Source organism: Dama dama, chromosome 11, assembly GCF_033118175.1.
Source record: "Dama dama isolate Ldn47 chromosome 11, ASM3311817v1, whole genome shotgun sequence".
Taxonomy (NCBI): domain Eukaryota; kingdom Metazoa; phylum Chordata; class Mammalia; order Artiodactyla; family Cervidae; genus Dama; species Dama dama.
This window is the reverse complement of record NC_083691.1, coordinates 13,306,783-13,320,479: the sequence shown is the minus strand read 5'-3', so window position 1 is coordinate 13,320,479 and position 13,697 is coordinate 13,306,783. Positions and strand designations below refer to the sequence as shown.

General features: G+C 39.1%; 2 protein-coding genes across 2 annotated transcripts; both read right to left on the bottom strand.

Moving 5' to 3' along the window:
• Positions 1-1,090: 1,090 nt before the first annotated feature.
• LOC133065279 (olfactory receptor 1L8-like) lies at positions 1,091-2,035 on the bottom strand. The gene has a single exon (XM_061156093.1). It carries the CDS (start codon positions 2,033-2,035, stop codon positions 1,091-1,093), a length of 945 nt encoding a protein of 314 aa, XP_061012076.1.
• An 8,672-nt stretch (positions 2,036-10,707) lies between these two features.
• On the bottom strand, positions 10,708-11,637 carry LOC133065278 (olfactory receptor 1L8-like). The gene has a single exon (XM_061156092.1). It carries the CDS (start codon positions 11,635-11,637, stop codon positions 10,708-10,710), a length of 930 nt encoding a protein of 309 aa, XP_061012075.1.
• Positions 11,638-13,697: the final 2,060 nt, after the last annotated feature.

The following is a 13,697-nucleotide window of genomic DNA, read 5'->3' as shown; positions in this document are numbered from 1 at the left end:
ATTCATACTTTCATACTCAGGTCTACTTAATATTTCTATTTAATGACATTTCAAGAAAATAACAGAGATCTGCTTGATATTTTCTGCCTGCTGCATACTGTTATATTTGATAATTAATCACAATTAGTTTCTCTGGTCCTTATTGATAGGATTTTAAGTTTTTCCCAAATTTTTATCTTTTATAAAATTGATTGACTAAAATTGTCTGGAATCAATATACACTTATGATATTAATAATATACCTTCAAGTCAGACTCGAGTTGGAGTTTCTAGAATACAGTTTAAATCATGTATTTTAAACATGTAGGTTTAAGGATAGACAGAAGTAAGAAATGTTTCAATATCCATACTACACAATGGATAATTTTATGTTATCATTCATGATTCTCATTCTTTCTGGCCATTAGCATTTGGCAGTTGTGTGCTGAAAAGATAAGAAACTGGAAAGATATAAAGCCATAGAAATATAGTAAATCAGGAGAAAGATAAGAGAATAGTAAAAGTGAAAACTTAACGTGTAAGCCAAGAAAAAGTTTTGGAAGAGAAAATTAAGGTGTTATAAAAAATCCTGATATTGATATAATTAAATAAAATATACTCCATCTTCTCCTTTTCCTTTTCTCCATTCATTATCTCCTCTTTCAAACATTTTCAAAGACAATCAGCAGCTATAAATTAAGTAATTAGTTTTAGCAATTTACTGAAATTTGAAGAATTTTGGAGGATAATTCTTTTTTTTAATAACTGATAAAAGCAGATAAATTTTCATTTATTATATAATTTTTACATACAGTAGGAATGATAAAAGACAGAAATTAGTCCAGGAAATATCTGTGAGAAAGGGCTTATCTCAAAGCAGTATTTCTAAGATGCGATGTGATGAATCTTCATAGAAGAGAGGAGAAATGGTGAGGGGGTGTATCATGATTTAAGCTGAGGCAGAGCCAATTGATGGGTCTTCATCAATGGATGTAACTGACCACAATTCCTATTCTCACATGGTTAAAAATGCTAACCTCTAAGAGCTTGCTTGTTCACCAAAAACCAGGAGAAACCAGATTCAAATGGGGAAGATTTCCTTGTGTGTTCATCAAGGGGGTGCTGCCTGGGGTTTCCTCCTGCCCAGAAGCTTCCTCAGACCCTGATTCAGGTCTTTGTTTCTTAGGCTGTAGATAAAAGGATTGAGCGTGGAGGACAGAACTGTGTAGACAATTGTAGCCACATGGTCCCTGACGGTGTAGGTGGACACAGGCTGTAGATAGACATAGAAGATGCTTCCATAAAAGAGTGTTACCACAGTGAGGTGTGAACCACACGTGGAGAAGGCTTTGCGTTTCCCAGAAGTTGAGGAAATTTTGAGAACTGCAATGAGGATTCGTATATAAGAGAAAGTAATGAATAGAAAGGGGGTCACCAAAAGAACAGGTCCTTCCGTCATTATCACAATTTCGTTGACAAATGTGGGGGAGCAGGACAATTTCATCAGAGGGCTGATGTCACAGAGAAAATGATGGATAACATTAGAGTCACAGAAGGTGAGCTGATTCAGCAGAAGTACGTGTAGGAGTGAGTGGAAGTGAGGCAGTGAGCAGGAGAAGGCCACCAGCAGGACACAGCAGCGGTGACTCATGGTGGTGACATAGTGGAAGGGGTCACAGATGGCCACATAGTGGTCATAGGCCATGGTTGCCAGAAGGCAGCTGTCAGTGTTTCCCAAGGCATATATAAAATACATCTGGGTAAGGCATCCAGCATAGGAGATGGTCTTATGTGACAGGAAGTTCACCAGCATCCTGGGGACAATGGTTGTTGTGAAGCAAACGTCAGTGAAAGACAGAACACTTAAGAAGAAATACATGGGGGTGTGCAGTTGGGGGTCAGAGCAGATGGCCAGGATGATGAGCAGGTTCCCTGTTATGGTGACCAGGTATATGATGAGGAAGAGGATGAAGAGTGGCTTCTGGTCCTCAGGCCGGGAGGAGAGTCCCAGGAGGATGAACTCAGAGACACTGCTGGTTTGGTTGAGTCTTTCCATTGGCTTGGGCCTGGATAAATACAGGACAGTCTGTTATTTCACATGCTATCATTCCACAGCCCAAATCATGATAACCCAGCAAGTCTTTGTTTCCTCTATTCGGTCATCATTACCAGCTAATTAGGCAAAGCTTGCCACTCTCATGTTTCTTGATGTGGACCTCCCTTCCCAAACCCATGGGCAAAACTTGCCACTCTCATGGTTCTTGATGTGGACCTCCCTTCCCAAACCCATGGGCATCATAAGTGCTTTATGTTGAAAGTTGGAGGGACAGAATAAGACTTTTCCCTTGGAAGTCATCAGAGGTGGCTCTATCTAATTCAAGTTCCTTAGATCCCAATCTGGGGAAAGCACTGTTTCCCTACTGGGAACATAGCAATTCAACTGAGAAATCTTTGCCTTTTGTGCCATTCATATTGTAGTTTGGGTGACAGATCATCAACAAACAGAATATGTAATATAATATTATGAAAAACTCTACATCTGCAGAGTGTTTTAAAAAAGTGTTTTATGTCAACTTCTTAGAGTCAGTATATTCACCCCTGCTTTTTCTATAGACAAATTCCATAAGAATTTCAATCATTTTTAGATATTGATTATTTATAGATGCTTGGTTACCATAAAAATCTCTACAGTGAACATACTGTATCAATAAAATGTTTAAAATCATTTTTTTAGAGGCACACACTCTTTCACACAGTTTGAACATACATCAGTATACTGTGTGTGCATGCTCAGTTACTTCAGTAGTGTCTGACTCTTTGAGACACTATAGGCTATAGCCTGCCAGGCTCCTCCATCTGTAGGGTTCTCCAGGCAAGAATATTGGAGTGGGTTGCCATTTCCTTCTCTGTTGATATAGTATGTTGATGCATTAATATACTACTTCATTGAAAAAATAGATACTTACACTTTAGTTGTAAGCTACTAAACAGTTTTTAAACCTCAATTACTTCATATGTAATATTGGACATAAATATCCACATTCTCATGAAGGTTTAGTGAGAGAAGGCAGTTAAAACATTTGGAAGAAAGACAAGCATATTATAAACATCCACAAGAAGATGTTGATACTCATCCATCCCTGTGTCATCGTTGCTTATGTGCTATTTCCAGATGTTCTCATAATCAGTTAATTCACATGTATAAAATACCACATTCTTCATTGCTGAATTGTCAGGCTAATTTCAAGATTTTTCAAGATTTTATGGAAGATCACTTTCCTTATGCCTTGAGCTTTGAGTGAATTAGTAGAATTAATAATAATATCCAATTATTTATTGAAAAGTTATTACATGCCACATTTATGCTAAGCATCTCACTACATTCCTCAAAAAGAGGAATTGAGAGGCGTGTGTTTTTATCAGGAGACTGAGGCTTATGGAGGTGAAGTGGTTTGCCCAAGGTCATGAAGGAAGTGAGTAGGAATCAGGATTTGAATCCTACTCTGATTTCAGACACACTCTAAGCTCATGCTCCCAAATGTTATGCTACCCTCCTCTAGTTTTGGTATACTTATTATCTGTCACAATTTGGCATAGGCACTGTTTTCCTCATTTTGAAAGTTTCCTACATGAATTATCCTTCTACCCTTTTAAATTGACAAGTCTTTCTTCCTCCATGTTCTTATAGTTGCAAGAGAGTTGACCTACCTTTCTGTGTTGAAGAGATGGTGAAATTTGAAAATTGGAATATCCTTGATTAAAGGGCCCAAACGAGGCAGAAATAATTAGCCATGCTTGACTGGGGTGTGCCTGGTGTGTGGAGCTGTGATTGTGCCATGGACAGTACCCTGAAGACAAAAAGTATGGATTTGATTTATCTTGCCTCACCTGCTCACAAGCTGATTCCTGATGTTTTATGAATAGTCAGGGAATATCATGTGCATAAAGAAGTTTCACACACACAGATCAGTATTCAAAAATGAGTCACTTGTGAAAGGTCTGCCTGGGGAATGTGGAATATTAAAAATCAGTGGTGATCTGCTGAATTAATGAGATTGGAGCCTCCAGGTTGTACATGTGAGGAACACCCAGGCTGATGACTAGAAAAAGAGGAAGGTTTTGGATCTGAGAATCAGGAAGATTAGCTCTAAAAGGACAGGGTGTATGAATGATGCTGGGAATACAACTCTTTCTTTCCTCTTATTTCTACTGAAGGATTTTGCTTCCACCAAAACATATGGTATAGGTGCCCAGAAGTCCAACTGGATGGATTTAAAACCAAGTGACATATGGAAATGTTACTTGGATCTTATGACTTCTCAATCCATGAAATATTTGAAAGTATCAGGGATAAAAGACTAAGGTGTCAAGCTGGGTTGGAGTAGCCAAGTGGGTGGCCAGCTTCTGAAGCTCACCTCCTTGTCCAGATGCTTTTCTTTCCTTCCCAGCCACTCCAGAAGATGATGTGCACCACATCTGCTCATCAGGTCAAATCTGCTTCTCAGCCAAAGTTTAGCTTCTCCATGTGTCTTCCACATACTTCTGGTCTGATTGACAAGGACAGAAGCAGGGATGGAGGGGGAGCTGACATACTACTCCAAAGGGATAACACATTTCCCTTTCTTGACTCAACCTCCATTTCTTCCCTAATGCCTGGTTCCTAGCATGATGCTGCTCCTCCCAGCTCCAGATCTCAGAAGGCAGAGAAGCTCTGACTCAAATTGGAGGACTCTCCTGATTGTGGAAGCCCAGCCAGCTTCTCATGAGTCTGAGATCTGCTCTGCTGGTCTCTGAGGCATTTATTAGGCTGAGGGAGTCATGATGTGAGGACCTCTCAGAGGAGTTTGTCCTTGAATCTCTGTAGACAGAGAAAGCAAATGGGAATCACAGCCAGCACTGCCGACTCCAAGGGGACAGAGGACACCTGAGGCTTCCTGTTAAGATGTTGGCACTAATCTCAGAGTTTCTGAACCTAAGTACATCATCTCAAGACTATGCTTCAGTTTCCCCAACTATGGGCTTTCATGAGTGGATAAATATTTATGTGGGTGAGTACTTTTATTTCAGGGGATTCAGGTATGGACCAAGGTGTAGTCTAGATCTGGCAGAACATAAGTAAGTATGGGAATACTGTACTTTTCAGGGGATTCAGTTGAGGGAGATCAATGGTGTGTATGTGCTTGCCAGAGTCTGGGGAGGCATGTGGATTAGATTTTTTCTGTGTGGGATTAGGTTAATATTAATGTGTCTTTAATGCATAGGGTCGGGCAAAATTTATCATCATATTTAACAAAGGAGCTTCAGAAAAAATACATGTATTTCACAGTTCATGTGGTACGCATACAAAATAGAATATTACTCAGCCAAGAAAAATGAAATCTTGCCCCTGGCAACAACATGGATAGACCTAGAGCAGTGTTTTGAGGTTAAGTTATTTTTTTAATTTTTTTTAAATTGAGGTATGGCTGATAAACAATATTATGTAAATTTGGGTATCCAACATAGTGAGTCACAATTTTTAAAGGTCATACTGCATTTACAGCTATTATAAAATATTGGGTATATTTTCTGTGCTGAACAATATGTCCTTGTTGGTTATTTATTTTCTACATAGTGGTTTGTACCTCTTAATTCTCTACCCCTTTCTTGTCTCTTCCCTCTCTCTTTGTCTACTGCTAATCTGTAGTTTGGTGTATGTATCTATGAGTCTGTCTTTTTAAAATTTTCAGTAATTTGTCTTTTAATAGTCTATATACAAGTGATATCATATAGTATTTGTCTCTGTTGTTTTTTTTAGGGAAATTGTTTCATTTAGTATTTTGTTTTTATTCAATGAAAGATTCTTTAAATTCTATAGTGCTTTAAAAGTTTCACTTACACAATTTCATATAATCCCACAGTAACCCTTTTTAACAAGTTCCCTACCCCTATGTTTTCCCTCTCCTTCTCCTTCTCCCCACTGGTAACTACTAGTTCTTTCTGTATAGTTGTGAGTCTGTAATCATTTGTTCTATGCAAAGTTATTATAATAGTATTGACCTTATTTCTTAAGATGTACATTACATCTCAACTTACTATTTATAACTAGAAGTTTGTATCTTTTAATTCCCTTCAACTATACCCTCTCCCCTCCAAAGTCCATCTCCTCTGACTACCACCCGTCTCTTCTCTGTATGTGTGAGACTTTTCATTTTGTTTTGCTTGTTTTGTTTTTGAGATTCCACATTAAAGTGAGATCTTATGATATTTTTCTTTCTCTGTGTGATTATTTCACTTAGCATCATACCCTCTAAGTTCATCTGTGTTGTTGCAAATGACAAGATATCATTTTTTCTGGCTGAGTAATATTCTATTTTGTATGCATACCACAGTGTTTTAAAATCTATTTATCTACTGATGGATACTTAATTAGCTTTCATATTTCCTCTATGGTAAACAATTCTTCAGTGAATGTTAGGGTGCACTTTTTTTTCCCAGTTAGTGTGTTTGCTTTCCTTAGGTAAATGATCAGAAGTGAAATTGCTGGATCATGTGGCAGTTCTATTTTTAACTCTTTGAGTTCCTTCCAGTATAATTTTCCACCCAATTTAAATCTGTTGTAGTTAAAAGACCAGTTAGATTCCAACATATAGGGTGGAGGACCGCAACATGTCTCTCTTGTACTCAGATGCCTGCTGTAACCAAGGTGTCATCCTGATTACAGAAACATAAAGCAGCAATTGCTCACTGACAGTCACAGTATGTCACTGATGTTCAAAGGCAGGTACCCTCTCTTAGTGCTACAGCAAATGTAACAGCAATATGTGACTAAAGTGATAATCCTAACTTACTATTGTCTAGGCAGGTCTTTAAGAAACTCATTAATATCTTCTCTCTAAATTGTATACAAAATGTCTCAGGAAATTATTATAGTTTGGCTTTGGCCCAATACTTCATCTCTTGGAAAAATGAACCCTGGAAACATCCTGTATTGGCCCTGACTCATCAGTACACATGCAAGAGGCAGTTAAAAACACTACAATATTGTAAAGTAATTAGCCTCCAACTAATAAAAATAAATGGAAAAAAAAAACTTAAAAAAAAAAAAAACACTACACTCTTGCTTTGACGTAGTTATGTAAGAAAGGTATATTGAATCCCTTTCCTGCCTTTATTTTTCATTAGGTGATCTCACTTCAGCTGCCTTAGTTCTTCCACTTTTTCCAATTACTACCTGTCCTAAAACTAAGATCATGACATCCAGTCCCATCACTTCATGGCAAATAAATGGGGAAACAATGGAAACAGTGAGAGACTTTACTTTTTTGGGCTCCAAAATCACTGCAGATGGTGACTGCAGCCATGAAATTAAAAGACACTTGCCCCTTGAAAGAAAAACTGTGATCAACCTAGACAGCATATTAAAAAGCAGAGATATTACTTTGCTGGCAAAGGTCCATTTAGTCAAAGCTATGGTTTTCCCAGTAGTCATGAATGGATGTGAGAGTTGGACTATAAAGAAACCTGAGCAGCAAAGAATTGATGATTTTGAACTGTGGTATTGGAGAAGACTTTTGAGAGTCCCTTGGACTGCAAAGAGTTCAAACCAGTCAATCCTAAAGGACTAGGCAGCATATTAAAAAGCAGAGACATTACTTTGCTAGCAAAGGTCCATTTAGTCAAAGCTATGGTTTTCCCAGTAGTCATGTACGGATGTGAGAGTTGGATTATAAAGAAAGCTGAGTGCCAAAGAATTGATGCTTTTGAACTCTGGTATTGGAGAAGACTCTTGAGAGTCCCTTGGACAGCGAGGAGATCCAACCAGTCCATCCTAAAGGAAATCAGTCCTGAATATACACTGGAAGTTCTGATGCTGAAGCTGAAACTCCAATCCTTTGGCCAACTGATGCGAAGAACTGACTTATTGGAAAAGACCCTGATACTGGGAAAGATTGAAGGCAGGAGGAGAAGGGGATGACAGAGGTTGAGATGGTTGGGTGGCATCACTTACTCAATGGGCATGAGTTTGAGCAAGCTCCAGGAGTTGGTGATGGACAGGGAAGCCTGGCTTGCTGCAGTCCATGGGGTCACAAAAAGTTGGACACGACTGAGCGACTGAACAGAACTGAGCCTGTTCTAACCCAGACTGCACTTCTCTGGATAATCAGCTCTGGTTCAACTTTACTGCCTTCTGTAGGCATGCAGAAAGATGAGGCTCTCCAGAGCTGCTTCTTTTGTCCATTTGTAGAAAGAAGTGCAACACCAGTGGCTCAGATGGTAAAGAATCTTCATGCAATGCAGGAAACCCAAGCTTGATTCCCAGGTTGAGGAGATTCCCTGGAGAAGGGAATGGCTATCCACTCCAGTATTCTTGCCTGGAGAATCCCATGGAGAGAAGAACCAGGCAGGCTACAGTCCATGGGATCCCAAAGACTTGGACTTGACTGAGTGATTTCAAACCAGAAGATCAGAAGGAAGTAGAAAGACAAAGAATGATGGGATTATCTCTAAATAGAGGGACTGAGGCATTACCCATGATCAGTCTTAATTTGGCCCAGCTAGAGGAAGTCATGCTCCAGAACATTTTTCCTTTAGAAGTAGGCACAGTCAAAATTTGTTGTTGTTGTTCAGTTGCTAAGTCATGTCTGACTCTTGGAGACCCCACGGACTGTACCACATCAGGCTCCTCTGTTCCTCATTATCTCCTGGAGTTTGCTCAAATTCATGTCCATTGAGTCAGTGATGCTAACTAGCTCATCCTCTGCTGACCACTTCTCCTCTTGCCCTCAATCTTTCCCAGCATCAGGGCCTTTTCCAATTAAGTAGCCAAAGTATTGGAGCTTCAGCTTCAGCACCAGTCCTTCCAATGAATGTTCAGAGTTGATTTCTTTTAGGATCGACAGGTTTGATCTCCTTGCTGTCCAAGGGATTCTCAAGAGTCTTCTCCAGCACCACAGTTCAAAAGCATCAGTTCTTTTGTGTTCAGCCTTCTTTATGGTCCAACTCTCATGTCCATATGTGACTGCTGGAAAAACCATAACTTTGATTATACAGGCCTTGGCAGGCAAACTGTTTGGAATTTAAACAGAATTCTCAGCAGCACTGTCTCCTTTGGTATGGACATGTAAATCGTACCCTTAACTTAAATCAATTGGATTCCCAAGACAAAGAGTAAACTGGTGAAAGTGTTAGTTGCTCAGTTGTGTCCAACTCTTTGCGACCCCATGGAACTGTAGCCCACCAGGCTCCTCTGTCCACGAAATTCTCCAAACAAGAATACTGGAGTGGGTTGCCATACCCTTCTCCAGGGATCCTCACAGGATCGAACCTGGGTCTCCTGCATTGCAGGTAGATTCTTTACCGTCTGAGCCACCACACGAGACAAACAGAAAGTTGGTGAGTTGAAGGTAAATTTTGTGAGGTGAAGGGTAACGCTACCCTTGACCCTCTCATTCCCTTGTAGCCAGATGAAGCACACATTTGGCTGGTATTAATCTTTATTGTGCAACAGTGATGAATCATCCCCAAAGCCTTTGCTTATTATCTCCAGGTTCCCAGCTTTTTTTTTTTTTTAATTGATGCATCATTTTTATTTAGTAAAATGACAAATCTTATGTGTACAGCTTTTTACTGATGACTTGGTCATCTATTTCTTGTTGATGACCATTTAATTTGTGTTTAGTTTTTCCTAATATAAAATACTATGAATATTTTTGGGTTTTTAATAAATATAAAGTACATAAAATACAGAATTTCCATACTGCTTTCGAAAGTGGTTGTGTAATTTTATATTACCGATCACTGCCTCTAGGTCATGAGGTTATGGTTATTTAAAAATTTTTACTTCAAAATTTTTTGTATTATGTTTCTATACTAAAAAAAGAGTTGAAGTTTCTAGAAGAAATATTAAATTACATATTTTAAAAGTATAGTTGTAGGAAGAGATGGAGGAAAGAATGGCTTCAACATTCCTATTGTGGAATGGGTAATTTCTTGGTTCTTGTTCTTTCTGGTCATTAGCAATTTTTAATTTTTTTTGAAAAAATGAGGAAATTGAAAAGAAAGAAAGACATAGCAATATAATAAAGGAGGAATGGAAAAGCAGGAGAAGAGAAAAAGTGAAAAGTTAAGTTTTAAACAAGAAAAAAATTTGAAAGAGAAAAATGAGGAATTATGAAAATCTTCAAATTGAAAATAAGCAAAAATGTATTTTCTCCTTCTCCTCCTCCCTCTCTCCTTTCTTCCTTTCCCTTTTCAAATGTTTACAAAGGCATCCAAGAACTACAAATTAGGAAGTTATTTTTAGTGATATACTGAAATGTGATGAATGTTGGTGGATAAGTCTTGAAAAGAAAGCAATTTGTTCAGGAAATATCCATGGGAAAAGGATTAGTTTAAAGCATCTCATTTGGAAGATTCAGTGTGATGACTCTTCATAGGAAAGAGGAAAAATAGAGAGGGAAAGTATCTTGATTAGGCAGAGGCAGAGCCAACTGAAGGATCATCATCACTGGATGTAATTATTCATAATGCCTCTTCTCACATGGGTTAAATAAATCCATGGCTGATTCATGTCAATGTATGACAAAAACCACTACAATATGGTAAAGTAATTAGCCTCCAACTAATAAAGATAAATGGGGGAAGAAAAAATCTAACCTCCAAGAACTTGCTTGTTTACCAAGAATCGGCAGAAACCAGATTCAAGTGGAGCAGAATCCACACGTGTGTTCCTCACGCGGGTGCTGCCTATGGTTTCCTTCTAACCACCAGCTTCCTCAGGCCCTGTTTCAAGTCTGTGTTTCTCAGGCTGTAGATAAAGGGATTGAGGGTGGACGTTAAAACTGTGTAGACAATTGTAGCCATGTGGTCCCTGACGGTGTAGGTGGATACAGGCTGTAAATAGACATAGAAGATGCTTCCATAAAAGAGTGTTACCACAGTGAGGTGAGACCCACACGTGGAGAAGGCTTTGCATTTCCCAGCAGCTGAGGGAATTTTGAGAACTGCAAGGAGGATTTGTATATAAGAAAAAGTAATGCATAGAAAAGGAGTCACCAAAAAAACAGATCCTTCTATCATCATGACGATTTCGTTGATAAATGTGGAGGAGCAGGACAATTTCACCAGAGGGCTGAAGTCACAGAGGAAGTGGTGGATAATATTAGAGTCACAGAAAGTGACCTGATTCAGCAGAAGTGTATGTAGGAGTGAGTGGAGGTGAGGCAGTGAGCAGGAGAAGGTCACCAGCAGGACACAGCGGCAGTGGCTCATGGTGGTGACATAGTGGAAGGGGTCACAGATGGCCACGTAGCGGTCAAAGGCCATGACTACTAGAAGCCAACTGTCAGTGTTTCCCAAGGCATATATAAAATACATCTGGGTAAGGCACCCAGCATAGGAGATGGTCTTATGTGACAGGAAGTTCACCAGCATCCTGGGGACAATGGTTGTTGTGAAGCAAATGTCAATGAAAGACAGGCAACTCAAGAAGAAATACATGGGGGTGTGCAGTTGGGAGTCAGAGTGGATGGCCAGGATGATGAGCAGATTCCCTGTTATGGTGACCAGGTATATGATGAGGAAGAGGATGAAGAGTGGCTTCTGGTCCTCAGGCTGGGAGGAGAGTCCCAGGAGGATGAATTCAGAGACACTGCTGGTTTGGTTGAGTCTTTCCATTGACTTGTGTCTAGTTATACACAAGAAGGTTTGTTATTTGTCCTGTTCCAATTCCATAGCCCAAATCATGAGACCCCAGCAGGTCTTTGTTTCCTCTATTTGGTCACTATTAACAGCTGTGCTGGGAAAGCTTGTCCAGCTTATGGTCATTGATGTGGTCCTCCCTTCCCGAATCCATGGGCATCATAAGGGTCTTATATTGCAAGCTGAAGAAACAGAAGAAGAGTTTTCCTTTAGAAATTGCCAGAGGTGGTCCTCTCTGATTCAAGTTCCTTAGCTCCTATTTTGGGAAAAGTCCCATTTCCTTACTGGGAACATAGCAATAAAACTGAGCAATCTTTGCCTTTGTGTAGTTTATGTTGTACTTGGGAGATAGATAATCAGCAAACAAATACATAATATAATAGCAGGTAGGGATAAATTTTGTTAACCAAATAGAGCAACTTAAGAGAATGGAGCTGACTGTGGAGTGGAGGTGGAGGTATTTTAGATAGGGAAGTCAGAGGGCTCTCATTTTATATTAAAGCAAATTCTGTTGCATAATTCTAAAGTTTTTCTTTGCACTGTTTTGGATAGAATAAGAACATTTGTGGAAATGGCCAACAGGGAAAATCTAGGAGGAATGGTGAATGTAGTTCAACAGTATTTTTCCTCCTCTTGGTAGAGAATGAGAGGTTCATCCTTCTTAGCTCATGGGATGCTATCATCACCAGCCTGTGCAAGTTGTACATAATTGTTCCTTTCTTTAATTTCCCTGTCCTAAATCCCATGCATACAGGAGGGCATCCTTTGTTGATTATTCATGTTTAAAAAATTCCTCTTTCATATGTTTATTCAGAAAATGTATGAGAAACATATTTATATGCATTTTTTTCAATCATATCCAGTTGTCCAGCAGTGGATATTGAAAAAGTCTGTTTCTTGGTAATGTAAAAAACTAGGTAATGAGAGATCTTACACCAGCAAAGTGCTTTAAATAAACTTTTTTAGAGTCAGAATGTTCACCCATGCCTTGTGAATAGACATATTCCATTGGGATTTTCAAGCATTTTGAGACATTGCTTGTATATCTTTGATTACTATAAAAATCCCTACAATACATACTCACATTATCCCTCACTGTAAAATTGTCAGGCTAATTTCAGATTTTTGCAAGATTTTATGAAAGAAATGTTTGTTTAGGCATTTAGCTTTGAGTGAATCAGTATTTATTACTTAAAGCTCAATGCATAACAAATATTTCTTTCATAAAATCTTGTAAAAGCCTGAACACGTCCTGATGGTTCAGTGGGTAATGAATCCTCTTGCAATGCAGGAGACATAGGAGATGCAGGTTCGATCTATAGTTTGGAAGATCCCCTGGAGAAGTAAATGGCAACCCAGTCCAGCATTCTTGCCTGAAAAATCCCATGGGCAGAGCAACTTGAGGGGTTATAGTCCAAAGTTTGCAGAGTCAACACGACTACTCAGCGACTAAGTGAGCAAATGAAGTGAATATTGTTATTAACCAATATGGAAAGTTTTTTAGATGTTGGGCTTATGCTAAACATCTCACTAAACCCCACAATAAAGAATTGGGAGACGTGTGTTGTTATCAGGTGCCTGAGTTTTATGGAGATGAAGCAATTTGCCCAAGGTCACTAAGGAAGTGAATAGCCATCAGGATTTGAACCCCACTCTGATTTCAGACTCACTTTAAGTGTATGCTCTCAAGCATTGTACTAAATCTCTTCTAGTTTTGGTATATTAATTTTCTATCGCAACCAGGCAAGGTTCTGTTTTCTCATTTTGATAATTTCCTACATGAATGACCCTCTATTCCCCTTAACTGACAATGTTTCTTCTCCCATACTCACTTGCAAGAGAGGTGAGTTATCATTCTGTGTTGTAGAGATGGCGGAATTTGAAAATATGAATATCCATGATTAACTGGCCACAATCAGGCAGAAATAATTGGCCATGCGTGACCGGGATGTGTCTGTATGTGGAGCTGTGGCCCTGTGGTGGACATTGCCCTGGGTTGAAGACAAAAAGTAAGGGTTTGTTTTGTCCTGCATCAC